The following is a 22,755-nucleotide window of genomic DNA, read 5'->3' as shown; positions in this document are numbered from 1 at the left end:
CCGATACGATTCCAGTGATTCGGTTTTGTTAATATTAACATCAAAGATGGGATTGTCGAAAATGTTGGTAAAATCATGAAAATATTGTGGGCAGGCAAGCGTGCACTTAGTCGATTCCCAGAAATTTGGTACTAGTCAAAAAAATCTTTGGAATAATTTGCATAAGAACATTTGCGACTCTCTTGATTTTATATTCGAAATAAAGTAGAAAGTTGTGGATTTGTTCCTCCACCTAATAAAGAGTCAAATTGAACACTGGTGCGGAACTATTTAAAAAGTTATGCGTTATGGCCGCAATTCCCCATTTGCTTACTAGTCATGGTTCCAAATCCACTTGAAGCGAATCACTTGAATACTAGCGGATTTTCATGTCGGGCGTGCACGCGTTCGCATGTTTGCATGCAAATGTGAATACAATTAAAGTGTTGCGAAGCGCAACAATAACTGACATAAATAAGACCATCAACCGCCGACGTCGCCTGCGCTCTGACTTTACTCGTAAATTAACACGCAACACAAAGTTAATATATAGCTTCGGAATTTAAATGCACAAATTCGCACACAATCCGTCATTTGCGTCCGAAGTCATTGCGTCAATTGCATGATACACGCACACACACACACACATACACATCCATGCATACGTGTATGCATAGAGTATATATAAATAAGGACATAAGTATGGTGAGTATGCACTTTAAATTTCATGAATCGACCGATCCACACGCGCCGGCACTTTCCACTTTCGACACTTTCATTTACAGTGGAAAATTGGAAAATCTCTTTATGCGAGCAAATAAATTGAATATTGTCACTTCTTGGTGTTTGTCGGCAACTGTTGGTAGCGCGCAATGATGCTTTCGGCGATGACGGCAGAAAATCGCAATAGCGGATAACCTTTGCGCTGGTAGTGGTGCTTCAGCACTTTGCGGTTCACCGAGCAATTTGCCAAATTAAATTAGACCACAAAAGTGTCGTCAACGTCAAGACAACAAAAATAATGCAGCAGCAACAGCAGCGGCAGCAAGAAGTGTGAAAGCTAACCATTGCCAACAACAACATTCCCATAAACTTGTACCAATATTACCGTCCACAATGAACGATCACTTCGCGCGGAGAGGGAGAACCTAACGATGGCTGGTTCTAACAGCTGGTAACAGTTGGCAAGATGCTCGGTTAGGCTGCTGCTGTAGCAAAGACAAATAGATGTGAGAGGGAGTGAGTAATGATGGCTGTTAGCGTCATCTAAGTGCGGAAAAGTAAATAATCAAATTGTGCTGGGGCGTCCATCAAAGTGTGCAGTTATGACCCCAATGCAAAACATAAACGGATAAGCGTTCGAAAGGGACCACGGCATAAAAGCGAAACTGAAAATGGATAAATCAATAACTGTATATTATGTGCATTGAGTTAAGAACGAAAGTAGCGTTGTAATGTTTTATAGCCGGTAATAATTAAATAGCCGGTTGGACTACTGTTGGGGGAGCGAGTAACCAGCAAGTGGGCGGTGCTGTAGTCTAAAAGTTAGCTCAACTGAGACTAGGCAATTTACTTTTTCATTAGTTTGAAGCAACGTGCGCAGAAAATGAAGCCTTCCAATCGAGGATGACGGGATAAGAGAAGAGGAGTCTACATAGATAATACATATCTTGGCTTATGCCTGAAGTTCCCAGAGAGGTCAGGTGCTGAAGAGTAATTAAAACATAGTTTCCTTAAATCATGAGAGAAAGTACAACTTATTAAAAAACAGGAAAAGTGTTTCCAGCGGTCGCCCTCCGGCAGGCAATATCCAACCCTCGCATATATTTCTGCCATGAAAAAGCTCCTCATTCATTACCTTATCCGAGGTAATTCAAAGAGTAGACGGCTCTCAAGAAAAAAAACAGTATACCATGGAGCCATTCTTGGACATAGAAAACGCCTTTTATAACATTGGTACTGATGCCATCCCCCGAGCGTTGATAGACTTAGAGGTGGACAGTTGCATTAGTACTTGGGTCATCTCGATGCTAGAGACCAGGATCATCAAAGCTTACATGGGAAATATTAAGAGGATAAATAGGGGAACTCCACAGAGAGGGGTATTATTTCCCCTTCTTTGGTTATGTGTGATAAGTAAAGTCGTGATTAAACTTAATCGAGGTGGAGTAAAAGTAGTGGCGTACGCTGGTGATGTGGGGGTAATGGCATGTGGACTGTGTGCGAACACGATCAGTGAGATCATTCAAAGGGCACTAGGTGGGCTAAACTCTAAGGTATAAGCTGTGGCATAAGTTTGAACTAATGTAAAACAGATGTTATGCTTTTTACCACTAGATGCAAGGTACCTAATCTTACCCTACTACTTTTAAATGGGCAAATTCTCTTAATTTCTCCCAGTGCAAAGTACTTAGGGATGACTTTGGACTCCAAAGTTAACTAGAAATTTAACATTGAAGAATGGGTAAGAAAAGCGGCTGTATGCCTGTAAACGTATGCTTGGAAGGAGATGGGGTCTTGGACCAGTTTTTCATACGAATCGGGAGTTGGGTGGAAAACTATAGGAATAAATTACAATATCAAATTACTTGGCAAAATACAAAGATCAGCCTCTACAATAACGGTCGGTGCAATTAGATCATGTCCTAAGGATGCCCTCAACGCACTGACGCACGTTATTTCGATTGATCTCCATATCAAGAAGATGCCAACCATAAGAGCATGTAGGTTAAATGAAACGACTCACTGGAGGGAAGAACTTATGGTCCTGTTAGTCTATTATTCCGCCACACTTAGTACATCTTGGGCAGGACTGATTACATCGTCCCAACGGTGGCATTTAATAGGAATTTTGCCATTATTTTTCCATCTCGGTAGGAATGGAGTAAGGGACTTCTGCTACAGTCTTAAGTTTGTAGGATACTAATCGTAGACTTCCCTTTTAAGTGCAAAATAGCTATTCTTTCGGATAGCCAAGCTGCAATACCCGCACGGGATTCGGCTACAACAACCTCTAAACTGGTGAAACAAAGCAGAAATAGCCTTACCACCTTGAGCGAAAACCATAACGTTACCTTAATCTGAGGCCCGAGCCATTGGAACATTGAAGGAAACGAAAAAGCAGACTAACTGGAAGGAGGGGGATGTGCCAGGGGTAACATTATTGCAGAATTGGTATTCACACCACTGGATGCAATCAAGAATGCAATCTCCCCAAAATACCTACGCATCGCGGATTATAGGTGGAGGGAAAATGCGATATGTAAAGTCTGCAGAATGTTCTGGCCCACCTACAACCTTAAGCAATCGTCGACATTGATAAAGATGAAACAACGGGACGCCTGTAGACTAACGGCAGTCATAACTGGCTTCTACATACAATAGTTTATCGGCGAACAAGCAGCCAAAAAAGTGGGCATGCATCACAAAATGCACTGTCATAGTTGTTATCAACCGGAGAAAAAAGGAGGTTTGTTCCATTTCCTCTGTGAATGCCCTGCGTTATGGAAGGAGAGACTGAGAACTTCGAAGAGTTGGCTGGTACAGACTTAAACAACCTTGTGAGGTTTCTCAATCACACAGACTGGATATAGACGTGAAGGAATAACTGTATAACTTGTTGTTAGCGACAAAGTGGCAATAAAATGGTACGGAAGCGCAAATTCTTGGTGAATCACTGCTTAACCAACCAACCAGCTCCTTATAAAATAACATCAAGATGCGCTCCACAAATTGGAGGAGGAGCTTGGTCGAATAACCAACAAAGAATTTAAGTTCCGTGACAAATTGAAATATGTGTATATGTAGGTACATATAATATATCAAGTTTAAAATAAAAAATAAATAATTGGCGCGCACACTTCTGTTAGGTGTTTGGCCGAGCTCCTCCTCCTATTTGTGGTGTGCGTTTTGATGTTGTTCCACAAATGGAGGGACCTACAGTTTCAAGCCGACTCCGAACGGCAGATATTTTTATGACGAGCTTTTTCATGGCAGAAATACACTCGGAGGTTTGCCATTGCCTGCCGAGGGCCGACCGCTATTAGAAAAATGTTTTTATTAATTTTGCTTTCACCGAGATTCGAACCAACGACCTCTCTGTGAATTCCGAATGGTAGTCACGCACCAACCCATTCGGCTACGGCGGCCGCCGATATCAAGTTTAAGTTAATATTTTATATTTGTAGCATACTTATACCTATTTTATAATTTATTAATGTATTTATTTCTATATGGCAATACCTTCAAATAGTTAAGATTTAATTTAAAGTTTTCTTATATGGCAATGTCCTAAAATTGTAATGACCACTAAATGTCTTTTTCAAACTGTAAATTTGAATTTTCCAAATCCCTAAAATTGTAATGACTACTAGATGTCTTTTTTCAAACTCTAAATTTGAATTTTTTAATAGGATCGATTTTGCCTATAAAAAGCCTGCGCGCTTTTGGAAAGAACACATTCCGTTCAGTGATGGTAAATGTAGGGAAAATTCCCTACATGTAGGGATATTTGTCGAAAAAGAAGGACAGATTTTTTTAAATTCTGTAAATGTAGGGAATTTTCAAAAAGGACAGAAAAAATTTTACAATAGCGGGAAATATTAAAAAAGTTCATTTAAAATAAAAAGCCGCAGTAAGATTTCATGCCAGTATTTTTTTCCTTACTTTTAAAGCGTTAATACGGCAACATTGCCATTTTTTCCTCGTTAACGCTAACGCGATTTTGTCTTCGCGCGAAAATTGTTAGTTGTCTCGCGTTTTTTTTTTTAGTTTTAGCTTTTTTTATATTTAAAATTTATATAATTTACAGAAATGAGCTCCTCCTCTTCGACTGACTTTTCGGAGGAACACCAGGAGAAAAATTCAAGTATCGGAAACAAAAGTTCAATAACAAGTGGCTTGACGACGACAGTTTTAGTGGCTGGTTGAAAGCTGTGGCTAACGATCCATTCAAATGCAAATGCGCTGAGTGCGACAAAGTTTTAAACTGCGGCAATTCTGATTTGCAGAAGCACGCCGAAGCAAAAACGTACCAAAAAATATGAAGACAATAAAAAAGACACCTAAAATAAACAGTTTAAAAAAAAAAAGCCGAGTAAACCAAATGGTTTCAGAAATTTCGAAATAAGATATAGCATGTTCTTCGCTGAGCACAATGTCGCGCTGCAAGTGGTGGATCATTTTATCCCAATCTTAAAAGTAATCGTGCCGGATTCTGAAAAAATAGAAACTCTGTCTTGTTTTAAACAGAACTGAATGTAATGAAAAAGTGTAATTTTTAGTATTTTTGCTGAATTTTTCTTCATATATGTGTTTATAATATAATAAATATGTGTATTTATATATATTTTTGAAATAAAATGTCTTATTAAACTGTCTTATAAAGTGTCAGAATAGCACCAAGCCCAAAACTTAAGCAAATAATTCAATTTTGACGTTGCAAGTGCGTCATTATAGTGTAAACACAGGAGAAAAATATGTGGGGAATTTTGTAGGGAAAATTTTTTGAAGCGTAGGGAAAAGTAGGGAATTTTTTTGGGCTGTGTAGGGATTTTTCAAAAAATCATTTACCATCACTGATTCCGTTTGGTAATCGGCGGTGAGCAGAGCTTAGGTGCTTGCCAATAACTACCTTTGTAGTGTGGACAGCGTTGGCTGGCCGCTGGAAAACAAGTGTTGCTCTTGTTCGCGCAGCTTACTAAACGCATTTGTTTTAGTTTTCCGGCGTTTTTCTTACAATTAAAAATACGAGAGAAATATTTTACGAAAAAAGAAACACAACGTTATAAGTTTTAAATAATAAAAAAAAGACAACGTTACATATTTAAATTAAAAATATATTTTGAATATTAAATAATAATCTGTTTATTGAAATCCATATATTGTAGCGGGTTTCATATTTTTTACTACTTTCCTTCCTACTATTTTTCCTTCATTAAATTTTAAGTTGATTTGAATAACCTCTGAAAATTCTATGCTATACCAAAACCCAGATTGCGATGCGTACAAGGAAGCCACAAACATTTTTTAAAAAGAAACTAAACTTTTGAAGTTTATGGTTGCGAAACGCTTTGAAACTTGACTCACCAACATTTTCATTTTTACATATTCATGTTTCTGGTATAAGGGGACGATAGTCGTTTCTTTTTGGGTATTGAAAAGTTTGGTTAAATATCTCAAGGCATAATTTGTGCTCTATCTTGGCAATTTTCAGCTATCTTCAGCTGTTATCTTTTAAAACTTCAATTGTTCCTGATTTATTCATATAAACTCTATCTTTTAGATAGTAAAAAAAAAGAAGATAAAAAGATGTATTCAAGCAAATGCCCACACTCCGTTTATAAAAACAAAATTAAATTAAAATTAAAGTTTGAAACTTTCGTTTACGTAGTTTTGTTGTACAACAAGCCATTTCTATAAAAAAATAGTTAATGTTAATGAAAAAAAAGAAATTTTCTAAAACTTCCCAATATGTCACACTCCCATTATTTTGAACACAGGTAAATAACGAGCGAGCTTGAGGCGGAAACAGTCATACGAGTATTGCAGCAAAATATCGTAAAATTATTCCACCCAAAAATATTGTTTGCCACAAAATTATTACTTTGTGGGCTGTATAGTGGCATGCCTCACCTTTTTGTTCCAAGCAAATATCAGTAATATAATACAAACGTTGCTAACAAACATACATACGTGTGTCGAAATCGTAATTTGTTGACAGAAACCGCATTTTCTGCTTTATTTTGGAAGGAAAAATGGTTTGATGACAGCGCCACACCGCAATGCGAACGAAATACGAGAGAAATGTAGTGTTTTCTCAAAATATTGATGCTGGATTTCCAAACGGCAGTGAACTTTTGTCGGCGGTGATTTTTTAAGCTCGCAGAGATTTTCAGAATTCGGCATTACTTAAATTAATTTAAGTGCTGCATCAAACATCACAAATATTTAACTGTACCATATACCTGACTCCAACAGACTAGACGAGATGTGGGCAGACCACGACCACCTGGCGAGCCCTTCCTGATTATGGGCCAACACTCGTCAAGGAGAAGGTAAGAAGTGAAGAGCTCAAGTTAAGAGAGGTTAGCTGGCACCAAACTATAGGGCTACGCCAAAAGAGGTTTAGAAAACTCATAACCCTTCCTAAGCATAAATTGAAAATTCTCACAGCACATTCAGATTGCTCAGTCATTTGCACAGGATTGGAATATTTATCGTTTCTACGACCAATCCCCGGAGACTCCAATACACCATCTCCTTGAATGCAGCGCAATATCGCGAGGAAGGTTGAGACATCTCGGCCATTTGCAGCCAGAAGATACATAAGGCTCAATCCAACCTAGCTCTACCTTAAGTTTAATAAGGGAACCAAGTCTGGATGAGATACTATGATGAGTAGAGAGCACATTATACTATGAGGTAGAGGAGCAAACCTCCAATAAATCTAAATTGTCACTACTACGTCCCTCATTATTATTTAGTACGTCTTTTCTTTTTCGGCGCTCAATTGTGGAAATATGGACGTACAAGCGAAAAAAAAATTTATTTTTTAAATAATCTTTAAAATCAAATATCTCGAAATTGTCAATATTTGCAATGACCTGAATAATAATGTAATCCTGTGTATGCACCGGCGGCCGCCGTAGCCGAATGGTTATCATTCGGAATTCACAGAGAGGTCGTTGGTTCGAATCTCGGTGAAAGCAAAATTAATAAAAACATTTTTCTAATAGCGGTCGCCCCTCGGCAGGCATTGGTAAACCTCCGAGTGTATTTCTGCCATGAAAAAAGCTCCTCATAAAAGTATCTGCCGTTCGGAGTCGGCTTGAAACTGTAGATCCCTCCATTTGTGGAACAACATCAAGACGCACGCCACAAATAGGAGGAGGAGCTCGGCCAAACACCTAACAGAAGTGTACGCGCCAATTATTTATTTTTTTATTTGTGTATGCACCAAGATGATAAATTACAATATTTGGCTCTCCGGAGGTAAATTGTGAGAGTAAATTTGCTTGCCACTTCATCAGGGTCTCCGCAGCAGAATTCTGCCCACTCATTTTAGATGTATTCACACAATCAGTATTTGTTCAGATGACAACGAAGTGAAGGGCTATGTTGATTTTTTCGTGATTCCTTCAAATTCGCTAAAAGCCGTTTAAAGGTATAATATTCGCCACAATACGGTTGAGACGGCAATGAAGTAATTTGATTGATTTTTTGATTGATTTTCGTTGATTTTTTTATATCACCAACACAAATTCAGTTTTGACGTTAACAAACCGCTGTCACACCCCATGTTACGTCAGTAAATCAGCTTATGTTGGCCACACTTTTTGAACTCTTTTCACCATGGAAAGAAAGAGCCATTTCTACATGCATTTTTTTGTACAAATGGTTTATCTAAAGCCATCAGAAAAATAATTTTTACTTAACTTTATCGTTAATCGCAAAGTATGTGATAAAAAGTCTGCAAAAATACGATTTTTTAATTTTTCTTGCAATTAAAATTAGGTGACAACCATTAGGTTGCCATATGGAATTTCTGAAAGGAACTAACTTTAAAAATTTCAAATCGATAATTATATGCAAGCCTTGCTCAAATATGTTTATTGATGGGATGGTAGTTATACATATAAAACATACTTAATTTCAGTACCATATTGTTCCATTTCAGTTATATTTTTTAATAATTTGTAGCATTTGGTAACCTTATGCGGACGGTTTTAAGGCTGACATCAATTTCGACAGCGCGTTTTTAACATCAGTTTTCTTATTGCCTACTCATATTGTATTTTAATTTTTGAAATGATTAATTCATTTTTAATTTGGTATTGAAAATTACGTGGCAACTCTGTTCGAAAATATTTTTGGTTACTTATCTATTCACTAATTTATTATTATTTATTATATTTTAATTTTTGAAGTGATTGATAATTTTTTGATTGCTAAATTACAATTTCCACTTTGAAAACTCGTTGGCACCACTATTCAAAATTTTGTTTGAACTATATATGCTAAACAATATTTTTAATTTGCTATCAGTTTGTAGATCATTGCATAAGTATTATATTGTAATTTTTCAAGTGCTTAATTAATTAAATTTTTCATTTTAAAACTAGTTGGCAACCCTATTCAAAAATATTTATGACAAAGTCAAAAGTAAAACTTTAATTAAGATTGCATTCGAATACAATCATAGCCAATATAATTGGTATAACGGTTTTAAGTAAACAGATGTGAGCAGAGTCTTCGCCTACGGAACTCGATTCAAATTGAGTTTGTGCCACTTAAGGCTACACATATAAATATATTAGAAAATAAAATTCCACAGTTTTCCACTTAACATTTTATTTGAAACAAAGGAGTTTTGTGTTCTTGCTGCAGATTCCAAACAACGAAGAAGTGTACACTCAAAATTTATTTCTAATTACCCACACTTTAAAAACCTATTCAAGCAAAGAATCAATTCCGAGTATACGAATATGAAAAATGCATACCGCATTGTGACTTTGCAAAATTATATCCATTTTAAAATTATTAAATTATTAAGTTCACTTACGTTTTTGAACCAGGCATACGACATTACTGGTGGTCTAGCATCCGCGCGACACTTGAAAGTCACATTTTGACCCTCAGCCTTGGTAACAAAGCGACTGGGATCCTCATTGGCTAAGTGCACCGACACAGTTGGTGGATCTGAAAATGGGGAAATAAAAAAAATGTAAGTATTAAATAAAATAGCCCTATATATAGAAATGTATGCATTATACATACATACAAACATACATACACACATATGTACATACATAGCAGCCATCCTCTTTCATAAATGTATAATAAGGACTAATAAAGAGAATCGTTAATAAAATGTAAAAATGTAAAAATAAAAAAATAAAAATATAAATAAAGCTGAAGTTAGCGGCAAGTTTAATGAGCGTTACAAATTACAGCATAAAAGCGAGCAAAAATAAATTTGAATGGGTCAAAAGTTGCCACCACTATGAGTCACAAACGACTCTCTAGGGAATGCTGGAACTAGTGAAATAAATTTCTGGGTCAGAACTAGTTGCATTTTGACAATTACGAGGCGGATAGCTGCTTTCACTGAGAGATAATTGCATGTAATTGGACTTCGCATCGTGTAATGACTACAGCTTCTGGCCGACATGAACAAATAAAATAAAAATATTAAGGAAAAATAAAATCAAATAAACAATGCTTTTTTCTTACTCAAACAATCGAACTAAGGATTTTCTGAACGTCTATGCACTACTCCTTCGACTATTGTATCAGGGGCATCGGCTTTAGTTGTTTATAAGACCTCTTCGTTTCGCTAAGTGTTAAGACAGTGGCGAAAATATGAAGTAACTGGTATAAATAAGCATATTTTGGCAACGCTGCCAAAAATTACATTTGTTTGTAAAAATAGTGAGCTTTACCAGTTTTATAAGGTATAACAATACTCGCTAGTGACGAATTTTGACAGCAGGACATTTGATGGGCTAAATTTCAAAAATTTTATTATATTCGTTTTTTATTATTTATATCATTTTTAATTTTTTTTTTTATATCTTTATTAAGCAGGTTTATTTTTTTCCTCAAGAATTTAAACCTTGATTTTTACTTCAAAAATATTCATACCATACTTTTCAATATAGAATAAATTTCAAATTTATTAAAACGTTTAAAACACTTTTTCAGTCTCCTTCTACAACTGACGCCTAAAACAAAACCTTTTAAATAATAATTGAAGACAATGCCCAGAAGTTATCTAATGACATGGAAGCGCTCATAGATTAGTTGTTGAATTTAACACTTTATAGATCAGAACTACGCATCTTGAAGAGCGATGCAGAACGTATTAGATATCTTCTATCGAATTTTGCAACAGTTCAGAACTAGTGAAGAGAGGCTGTAAGTGGAGGGCATTGGGACTTCCGGGCGTAGTGTACTTTAATGTATTGTATAACTTATCACTTCCTTGCATTTGAAGGCGCAGGAATACGAAATAGTCAGCTATATTCTCTAGAAGCTAGAAGTTCAGTATAGTAGTAGATTTCCTGCAGGGCAGCAAACCATAGCGCACACCAGCAACCGACTCAAAAATCATTTGCGGTAGGGCTTAGAATGAACACTTGGCATGGTGTGGTCAGTCAGGCAGAGTTGAAAGAATGAAAGGCTATGATGGAGGTCAAAGTTGATGCACAGCATGGACATTGATATGGAGCGCATAGAGATGAATACAAAAAGTTCTTCTAAAAGCCACAGTGAGCAACTCTATTGGGATTTTTGTTGCCCTCAGCTGCTTCTCTGACTATAGCTTTTTTTGATTTTTTATTTGCTGTTTTTATTACATATATATGCATAACTATTTATAATTTTTCTATTATGCTTAGAACATTTTATTAAAATTTTTTCAAACTGGACCGCACTCATCACACCGTATGGCGCCTGCTGTGCCCAATGTTGTTTTTTATGTAAAAAATATTTAACTAATATTTACACTGCACACTTTTGTGTACAAGTAAGTGTTGCCATATAAATATATATGTATGCAGCAATACATTAGGGGGGGTCAATTTTCTTTGGCAACGTTGCTAGTGAATGCAGATTCTGGATTGAATTTTCTAAAGTCAATTTCGAGCCCTCCAAAGTTTATGTTAACAAAAGTTATCTTTTATACAAGGTGGCACAAAATTTACTACATACAAATAAATTTTACTAAATACAAAAGCAAAAATGATTTTGAATGGTTGAAATCTTTACTTTCACCTTTACGCAAATAACTGTTTGTGTACCGAATCTGTTTAGTTCACAAGTGACAAATATGGTTGACTTATGACACCATTTGCAAAAATTATAAATTTTCCCATGGAGTGATTAATGTTGCGCAACCCTGTGTATACGACTTTGATATGAAAACTATATATTATGATTTTTTTTTAAAACAAATTTGTACTTTATTATATTTATTTTTCATTGATAGAACCCCATAATGGCGCTACAAAGTATTTTATGATATATGCAATGAGAGGAAAAATTACTCTAAATAAGTTTTTTAATAGACATATATATCAAGCTAAAACGTCCAAAAAGCCGCAACATATTTAAATTTGTTTTGTTAATTTTTAATTTTTACTCATTCGTTTTTTTACAATTAGCATATTTACACTTATTTTGATTTTATATTAGATCTTTTGTAATTTCAATCGCACACTCTCTCAACCAACTCCCTCTCAAATTTCGTATTAATTAAAAATAACTGGTTTTAAAATTTGGGGACCTCGAAATTGACTTTAGAGCCAAGCTCGAAAGCCTTTTTCTAGAATTTTATATACATAGAATTCAAATCTGCGAGAAACGACGTCGGTATAGTCATTCCATACAAATTGAACGTCCCTAATTTGCATACAATCGGTATGTAAATATATATTTGTTTCCCAAAGCTGTCTACTAAAGAGAAACGCATTAAATGCGGCCCATTAGACACGCTTTCGCGCGTTTTACTTATATTCCCATACAAAACAGCAGTTGCTCGTAGATACACCACGTCCACATGGAGTGCATCCAGACGAAGCCAAGGAGATTCATTTGAACTGAGGTTATATGAAATTTATCGACTAAATGAGAAGCACTATAGTGAATTTGAGTAGCTTGGCATAAAATTAGGCTAATAGGATGGAGTGTGGCGTAATTGGTTACATTCTCCACTCTGATCACTAAATCACTTTCAAGCATGAAATTGGTTTGACCAAATAAAATACAGCGAACAAAGACGATATTTACGTAGGTTTGTATGTACAGTGGCGAGAAAAAGTGGGCAGATATTTGTAGTTTCTTCTTACAAAAATCATTCGCATTAAAGAAAATTTAATCAAATTAATTTACTAACTTGTATTGCTTATTTATTTTGTATATAGGGTGTATATGTGCGTAAGTATGTATATAAAAGTGCAATGTGGCGCAAAGTTTATCAGCCTATCCTTGGATTTAAACCTTTTGCAAATGGTGTGGTATGCCAATCATGTCTGAGATTTGAGAATAAGAGAGCTGCAGCATACAAGCAGACAAGCAGTGGAGCGCTGAGGGTTTCCATCACTTGAATTCAGTTTTTTTATTTAGTAAGAAAGTTATTGAAAAACAAAATTGGATGATTAATTTTGCGCTACTTTGCAAAATAAAGACAGATACAAAAATTCAAACTTAAAAAATTACTGGGCGGCTCAATCGATTCAAATCAAACAAGTTTGTTCTGCAATTACTTATAAAAATTTAGTTTTGGATGAACGGATTTTTTCGTTTATGAAAATTGCTCTTCCTATAAATGCTATTTTCTTTTCATGCGTGCAAAAACGGGGTTTTCAGTTTATCCCAAACAACTTTTTATTCGAAGGGTAATACGAGTAACTTCTGCAAAATTCCGTGGATTGATTGATTTGTTTCTCTCTGCTATGGATAAATTTCCTAAGCTCATAAGGGGGCGTCCATAAATTACGTGAGGTGTTTTTTTAAATTTTCTGTACCTCCCTCCCTGCCTGGTGAGATGTCGTGAGATTTTATTCAACCCCCTACCCCATCCCCCAATCTCACGTGAGATTTTTCAAAATGTGGGTTTCTTATGTAAACGCGTTGGATTGTTATTGTAAAAAGAAAAAAAATTTGCTTCGTGCTTTTATTTACGACTAGTTAAGACTAGTAATCAATATTGCTGAGAGTTATAAGTGTTATAAAAAGTTAAAAATTGAAGACTTAAATCGTAACTACTGCGATTAAAAAAAGAATATCTACTCTAATTCAGTCCGCGGAGAATCATGCGCGGTTTCAAGAGAGACTATTGGGACCAACATGTCCATAAGATTTTCAGTAAAATCATCTGCTCTTTCAACTTCGTTCTGATCTATCCACTCTAAGCCGTTGACGCTTGCGCACAGTAACTCATTAGCTCGTCTTTCGACAATCCGTGAGGGTCGCACTTTGCGGTACATACGCGCTTGCTTAGCTGGTGCAATGTGAGCTGCTCGCCTGTGCTCTGCAGATCTTGTGATAGATGCGAAGTAAATACCGCATGTACTGCAGCATATTTTCTCTAAATCATCACGTATACTTGGGCAATAGAGATCATAAGGCGTGCTGATAAAGGCATTCAGCGGTTGAATCAGTAGGCGTATTAGAAATGGAGCAAATGACTTTCCGTCATGTTCTTTAAAGTCCGGAATTATCAAACTTCAATCAACCTAAGTGATGGGGTATGGAGGTGGCAGAAAACGGTCGTGAAGAATCATATGCAGATTACTCCGGCGTGGGCTGCAGCAGTTCTTATCATCGCATTTCACAACCTAAAAAAAAATTTAAAACAATTTCCCTTTGTAACTCTTAATAAAAATTTGTTGACATTCGCCCTCGTTAAAAAACTAAAAAAAAAACAAATAGGCACGCATAAAAATTTGATATGAATCAACGGCAATGTACCTGGAGTAAATATTGGCTCTCTCTAAACAAAGAAGGTTGGAATCTGTCCGTGTGTCGCTGCCACTCAGCTCGTACGCTCTTGTTCATCGAGTCGCGCGTTCGGCTGATAGTGGCGCGAAAACAAACGACGGGCTACACTGTACCGTAAATTCAGATTAAATGGAGCTATTTGGTATAAAACAAATATGGTGCTTTGACAGCAGTAATGTATAAGTCGAAGTATGAATGAAATTATTTTCTTTCGAACGAATTAGTGAATGATCTTAATCATACTACGATTACGCTTAAGATTAAATCTTAAGCATGTACAATCTGGATAATGGACCAAAATAGTATAATTTTTTTTTTGTTTCAATCAGAAAAAAAATTGCGTGATATTTGCCGAGACCGCCCCTCTCTCCAACGTAAGATTAGATGAGATTTCACACAATCAGTCCTTTACTGGCCATTTGGCTTGCGATATCAATTTGTCTTCTCATTTCTTCCAAAATTCAAATTCCTTCATTCTCTTCCAAAATTACGTTTGCCAAATTGTTTTAAACATTCCAGTTTTACTCCATTCTTTGTGTTTTTGTTTTGTTTTGTTTCTTTCAGTTCCTGATCATTGAGCAGGCAAATTTTCACTTTTGGGGCACAGATTTTTTGGCGTCCTGAATAAACTCTAATACTTTTTGCGGAAAGTTTGGAAAATTGTCACATTTTTGTACGCACTTGTTTTTAGAAACGCATGGGTTTGCAAACGAAGCAGGAAAGTTTGTGTCATGCGGTATATGCGGCATTCCTCGGATTTTCTCAGACAATTGAGCGTCAAATTGAGAATTGAATTGCTTCCGTTTTTCGGATGCTTATGGGGAAACATTGTTGTGGCCGTGCATTTTTCCGTTTAAGAATTGATGTATGTAGTTCATTTCTACGTCAGGATCATGAAAGTTTTGGGAAAAATATGGAGATTATTAGCAGTGCGGTAAAGCAAAATAGATGTCGCCATCGTTGCGTTTTTCAAGTCGATAGATTTTTGTTTTCGAAGAAACTGTTTGGAGCTCATTTTGAGGCAACTCTGAGCAAAGGCAACTCTTCTTTACTAAAATAATCAAAGCACTATTGAATAAAACCGCTTGCTGGATTATTGATTTAATGTAAACGAGATTCGAAAAGCTTGTATTGAAGACAGTTTTGAAACGCAGGATAGTCGGTAGTAGAAAGTTGTAGTGTTTGACAGTAGTTGTTTTCTTTATCCTTCAGTAGACCTGTGTTTCTGAAAATACTGAAAGAAAAGTATCCATCCAAATAACTATGCCAAAACATTCTGGTATTACATCCAACAGACGATAATCTAGTCTTTATTGCACAAATGGAGGCATTCGGATTTGACTAGGGAGTAGTTAATGTGACCAATTAGTAAATTGTATTAACTAAAAGATATTCCAAACAAGCAATTCTTGTTTTTTCTTTTCAAAATCGAAATGTCAGAAACATTGTCAAAGGTGCCCTCACACCAGTCGTATGTGGGGCATGCTCCCACTAACACTATAACATTCCTCCTCCTCGGCTGATTTTTACTCGGGAACCGCTTTAACATTTCTTCAAGGTCTATTGACATAACAGGTTCCTGCGGGCAAGTACCACTCCAATGGGCGTATGGAGACTTAACGTCATCGATAGTATCCACTTCACCTATTGCGTTCACAAGTGGTTCAGAAGGAAATGAAACATCGGAAAATGTGCAAACTACTGCCTTCTCTTCTGTTTGATAGTATAGTGAGCCATTGACCCAAGCGTCTGTATCTGTTGTCGGTCCATCTAAATCAGTTCATCTAAACTGCCAGCTGTTTCTATAGGGTTTTTCAGTAAGAGCGCTTCAACTTTTGAACTTTTTTGATAAAAACACAAACGGTTTGACTTTTTTAACTAATTTTTTTTTTATTATCGAGTTTGAACATATACATTTAAGTATGAAATTCGATTTCTTTTGCATAGCCACCGCGTGCACGTTTTACGAAGTCCAATCGTTGAACCCAATTTTCAACCACTCTTTTGCATAAATCGGCCGAAATTCCAGCAATTTCGCATTCAATATTGGCTCTGAGTTCACAAATCATCGCCGGCTTGTTACTGTAGACCAATGACTTCACATAACCCCAAAACGGGACGGCTTGTTAAATGGACCGTAAAATGGCCGTAATGCTCTTAAAGTAGCAGCAACAGAACGATTATTTTCATAAAAAATTTGCACGATTTGCAATCGTTGCTCAAGTGTGTAGCGCTCCATGATGAAATGTATACTAATGAAGTTTACAAATGACAAGCAAAAAATAAAAAATATTGCGTCGTTCGCCCTCCCTATCGGAAAAAAGTTGAAGCGCACCTATTGAATAGCCATATACTACTGCTGAAGTTGCAATTGTTCCAGCAATTCCCACCAGAGCTGTCAAACTGTCGATAGTTGAGAGCATCGATGGATTGATGGATATTGGGAACAAATGGGCATTTGCCTACTGGCTGTTTAATATTTGTATCAAACTCCGCCAAACTGGGTACACGCAGATCATGCCGATAAGGGCATGAAAGTTAACAAAATCACGCTCACTCTCCGGCTGTTAGGTTAGGTTAGGTTAGCATGGTTGCCCAGGGAGTGGGCACACTTGGACGAAGAGAAATTCGTCCTTTGTGATACCATTTTCAAGGAAGTGAGGAGAGGGGAAGGACCGATAAGGTGCAGGGAGAGGGCGGGGAGAGGTGGTGATGGGAAGGTTAGGAGCGTGCGGATTATGAACGATGACTATGTTTGCGTCAACCGCTTAATGCTGCTGATGAAACTCATCAGATTTTTAATGTCAGCGCCAGCTATCTCAGCAGGCGTTGCAAAGAAGTGAGAGCCAAGATGCCTGAATCTTAGCCCCGCCAGGGCAGGGCAGCTAAGGAGAAGGTGCTGAGATGATTCCACCTCATCCTCCATGCATCCAGCACAGAAAGGACTCGAGATGATTCCAAGTCTCACAGCATGCATTCCTCGCGCATTGTGTCCTGTGAGGGAACCCACTAGATTGGAGAGCTGATATTTTGTCAGCCTCAGAAGCTCACCCGAGTGCCTTCGGTCCACACGTGGCCAGAAGGATTTCGCGACTTTGCACGTTTGTGCATTTTCCCAGCGCTCGCTGAGTTTGCGCGATGCCCATCTTTCCAGGAGCAGACCGCAGGTAGTCAGGGGGATTCCAATTTTCTCCCTCCGCGGGGAAATCACCTCACATGTCCCTTGTCTAGCCAGCTCATCCGCCTCACAGTTTCCCGCAATGTCCCTGTGACCGGGAACCCAGATGAGGCTGATGTCAAAGAATTCGGACGCAGTCGAAAGTGAGGTCAAGCATTCCTTGACCAATTCCGAATGCACCGTCATAGACCCGAGGGCCCTTATTGCCGCTTGGCTATCGGAGTAAATATTTACCTTCTTGACTGTTAGTACACATTTGAGCAGCCAGTCAGCTGCCTCCTTGATTGCGGCTACCTCTGCCTGGAACACACTGCAGTGGTCCGGTAACCTGAATTTTAGTCTGATGGGGGGCCCTTCGCAAAAGACTCCTCCGCCAACCTTTCCTTCCAACTTCGATCCATCCGTGAACAAGTTCACCAGGCCCTGCCCCCAAGTGTAGCCCCCCGTCCACTCTTCCCTTGACGGGATGAGAGAGATGAATGTTCCGGTCGGACTAAATGAGGGTATACACTGGTCTGTTGACAGAGGGATGAACTCAAAGTTTCTAAGGATGCTTGAGTGCCCATAAGTGAGATTGAGCTTATAGCTCCAGCCCCTCAGTCTGATTGCGGTACGTGTTGCGGCAGTTCTGCCTGCGATATCTACGGGTACCACACTCCGGCTGTACTTGCAATGAATAACTCAAGTCAAATTTGAGATATCCTACCTTATCAGCTGTTACTCTTGTTCTGATTTGAAATGTACGGTGTCGGCTCGTAATCCTGCAGATCATGCAAATAATCGAGTTTTTCAAAGTTGCCGAAAAATACGATAACTAAAAGCAAAGCTCGGCAAAGATAAATGTTGCAGAGCGCAACAGAATGATCTCCTTACAAGCCGTTATGCACACCCCATTGAAGAGATAGCGCTCAACAACAGCAAAAAGAGATGTTGGCATTGTTTGAAGCGCAATTCGATTAAAGAAAAAATTACACTCACTTTTCTAAATCAGTTATTACTCAAGAAATTCTTTCAATTCAAGCCTAAAAAGCGCAAATAATTAAAGAAACTATGCCAGTCAAGTTAAAGTCCACAAATAATCGGTAGATTTAGTCTTTCTAATAAAGAAAAAAATAGTGGACAAATTTTTAAACAAAACCAGCCGATGAAAAATTTTATTTTCTGAAAAGATCTCAATTATTTAACACATACATACGCAGATACTCGTACATGCATGAATGCCAGATATACAAAGCAGTTTAAATATTTTATATCTGTTTGTTTATTTTTAATCTTTTTATTCATATTTTATCTCAACTTTGGTTATATTATTGCGAAATATTAGTTTTCTTGTACACAATCCAATTCTGGAATCCACAGACTTCAATTTAAATGGCTGTTATTATACTCATATGCACATATACACCTCACACCTCTACACTGACACTGCTACGACATTCACGGCACTTACTTATATGCAAATGTATTTGCCTCCTTTTAATTTTATCTCACATAGTTGTTCCTATACAATACAAATACAAATAATACATCTGTATGTACTTACATGCCACACGAATGATGCGCTTGTCCTCGATGGCGCTACCAGAGAACCAAGGATTCGACGCACGACACGTCAACTCGGCATTATCATTGTCCGATGTTACCTTCAAATTGAGGATGCTGGTTGTGGTATTAGAGTCCTGTGAAGAAAAACAAACAAATATATATACGAGTGCATGCATATATGAGAAATTCGTGGTTTGCCATTGCATATACATACATATATAGTGTGTGTGCATGTGTGTGTGTATTTGATAGAAAAACGCTTATGGAAAATAGTGAAATGAATTTTTAGCATCTGTCAGAATGGCTAAGACATTGGCGGATAGTGGAGTGCCGAGACAGGAGAGATAGTTCAAATAATAGCCAATATAGCGAAAGGGACAAGTATGGCAGTAATAACGGATAAAATGAGCACAATCCTCGTATACTCGCATTTACTATCTGACATTCGATTACCAAGGGGCTATAGCGATAGCAGCAGGAAACAGCGAGCAATAAGTAAAGCGCACAACGACATGCCGAGCTGTTGCCAACGAAAGTGGCACAAAAATAAATATGTACGTTTTGTATTTAACAATGTCAGTAGGAGCTGTGCAGCACAAACACACATACACATATTTCTTCATATTTAGGTCCTTAACGAGTAAGTATGTAGATGTGTATGTGGCATGTAACGGGTAGCCGACAGAGGCAGCACTGCCGTGATGTGGCGATATGGTAATGTCTCAACCTACGACGCACAGTGGGGAACGTTTGCTCAATTTTTGGTCACAGGCAGTTAGTAATAGTTAGATATCTATACATACATACATAGAAGTATATTCATACATATTTTGAATCTTTTGTAGATGGCTGCAAAAGAGTATTCCATTATCAAATTATGTTTCTTCTTCAAATGGGGGGAACTACAGTTTTATGCCAGCCTCGAAACTGCTAAAGGTTTTTTATGAAAAGCTTTCTCATGGCAGAAATACACTCAGAGATTTGCCATTGCCTGCCGCTCGCGACTAAACCACTAAAACATTTCCTATCATTTGGTGTTTCATAGCCGGAATTTCGAAGCCAAATTAATGTTGATCTGTATGTTGATCGATTGCAATAGAGAGTTAGGTGTTAGTTTAAAAAACGCTTTCCAAGCATTCAGTTGCGCATAATTTAAAACAGTCAATAATGTCGAAATTTGAAAGTATTAAAAAAAATATGTTTAATAAAAAACTGTTCGAACATTTTTACATTTTTTTATCCGAGCACGGAAAAATCCTTTAAAAATTTTTGCTTTTTCTCATTTGGCTTATGGCTCAAAGCACAAAACTTCGTGGTTGCATTTCAAAGTAAGAATTCCAAGTTAGCATTTAAAAATAATTTAAGAAGTCAAAAATGTTGAAATTAAGAATAAACTAAAATGTTAACAGAAAATCAAAAAGGCTAAAATATAAAAAACTTAACAAAAAAAAAAAACTTTTTAACCGAAGCGCGGAAAAAATCTTTTAAAATATCTGTTTCATTTACCGACAATTATTTTACTTACATTTTAAAGAAAAATTTGACACTTGTATTTTAATGTAAGGTAACAAAGTCTTCATTTGAGCATAATTAAAAAAAAAGGTCAAACAAATTTTAGAATTTCTTCGTTTCTCCTAAACCAACAATTATTTGGCTTGCAACTCAAATAAAAAGCTTTGCGGGAGCATTTTAAAGTAAAAATTCCAAGCTTTCATTAAGAAACAAATTAAAAAAAATAATAATGTCGAAGTTTTAAAAAACTAAGAAACTAATTGGGAAAAATGTTTAACGAAAAATTCAAAAGTCAAGATTTTTTAAATAACAAAAAAATGTGTTTAAGTTTTTCATCGAAAAGTACGCCAGAAAAGATTTAAATTTGTTTTCTCTTAGACCAACAATCCGCGGGTGCACTTCAAAGTAAAACGTCCACGCTTTCATTTAAGATTAAATAAAAAAATAAAAGAAGTCAAAATTTAAAAAAATTAATAAAAAAAACTTAAAAAATTCAAAAAAACGTGTTTAACGAAAAAAAAAATAAACAATACTGTTAGAATTTTTTTATTTATGGAAAAGTATGGAAAAAATACTCTACAAAAATGTATTTATTTTTTTTCCTTTAGCAAAACTTTGGCAAGTGTACTTTAAAGTAAGAATTGTAAGCTTTAATTCCACCATAATTAAAAAAAAACAGAAACGTGGAAAGTTAAAAAATGAAAAAACAAAAAATATTGGAAAAAAATTCTGTTCACAAATTTTTTCGAAATTCTTTTTAATTTTTTATGTTAAATGTATTTTGTTTTATTGTTTTATGTTAAAAGCATTTTTTCTTTTTGGATTCCCTTTAAGTCGACAATTAATTAACTTGAAATTTGAAGAAAAATATACAAAAAAAAAAGAAAGGAAAGAATTTGTAATCACTTTAACTTGGCAACCACCAAAAGTTTCTTTTCCCCTTTTCGAACAATTTATGCTAGTCTATAGAGAGGATTTTCTCCAAATTTCTCTATATGTCTAATTCGTAGCGATGAAGTTTTCAAGCAACTGCACTTGATGTGCTTTTCCCCAATTATGAATTGTATCAAAGCTTTCAAATTCAGACTACTCTAGAAAAATATAAGATACGCCATTCTTAACTTACTTCTCTAACAAAACTAGGATATTTCAATTACTTATAAAATATCCAAATCGGCTGCCGAATGGGTTGGTGCGTGACTACCATTCGGAATTCACATTTGTGGTATATATACAAATCAATCTAATTAGAATCAAGGAAACAACTATTGGTAAAACTTGCTAAAATTTCCTAACACGAAAATTAAGCTGAAAAATAAAGCATTTTGAATTTCTAAAAACAAAATTGTTTTGAGTTTACATCAAACTTTTATCACAATTTTGTATTTGTTCTTTTTGCTGAATGTGTGGTATTTCAGATTTCTCAATCCTATCCGCCGTAGGACAAAGCGTTTTATAGTAGAGGACAAAATTTTAGCACACTTAATAAAATAACAGAAATAAAATCAGCGCAGCAAATAAAAGATATTTGTATCCTAGAAATATGTTAAAAAGGTTCATGCTCAAGTTTGATGAACAAACTGGGATATTCAGTTTGAAAATTTTGCTTTTCCTTTACCCTTCAAGGGTACATAGCAGTACCTTAAGGGGGGAGCCTGGTTTATGAGGTCTAAAAATTGCATCTCTTTCCGATTTTTTTAAGCAAAAAATTAATTTAGCACTGCAAAGTTTTTTCTATCTTTTAATGAACATTTAAAAAGTATAAAAAATTTTTGTACTGGTTAAAATAAGTTGAAAAAAATGTTAAACATAGAAATTAGTAGAGTGCTGCAACGCTGGAGTTTCCAACTGGCGTACAAGATACAGCTCGTAATTATTATCTAAATCAAAAATTCAAATGGATTTCTAATTATCATGATTTTTTATTCTAGATGAACTAAGAAAACTGAGAGAAATTCCAAAATTTCAACTTTTTGGAGGTTTTAAAGAAAAAAATGCCTTTCTATAAAAAAAAAATTCACTTCAACTTGGTTTAAAAG

The 22,755-nt window shown here is 36.2% G+C and overlaps 1 protein-coding gene across 1 annotated transcript in view; it reads right to left on the bottom strand.

The window, feature by feature from the left end:
• LOC129236403 (uncharacterized) overlaps positions 1–22,755 on the bottom strand; it is a 391,692-nt gene that overhangs the window by 212,851 nt on the left and 156,086 nt on the right. Inside the window, exons 8-9 of the mRNA XM_054870777.1 lie at positions 19,203–19,338; positions 9,542–9,678 (exon numbers count right to left, since the gene is read on the bottom strand). Coding sequence (XP_054726752.1) covers positions 9,542–9,678; positions 19,203–19,338 — 273 coding nt within the window. The remainder of the gene's footprint in view (positions 1–9,541; positions 9,679–19,202; positions 19,339–22,755) is intronic.

The sequence above is a fragment of the Anastrepha obliqua genome, chromosome 1, assembly GCF_027943255.1.
Source record: "Anastrepha obliqua isolate idAnaObli1 chromosome 1, idAnaObli1_1.0, whole genome shotgun sequence".
NCBI classification, from domain to species: Eukaryota; Metazoa; Arthropoda; class Insecta; order Diptera; family Tephritidae; genus Anastrepha; species Anastrepha obliqua.
Note: the sequence above shows the minus strand (reverse complement) of the source record. Positions and strands in the feature narration are given on the sequence as shown.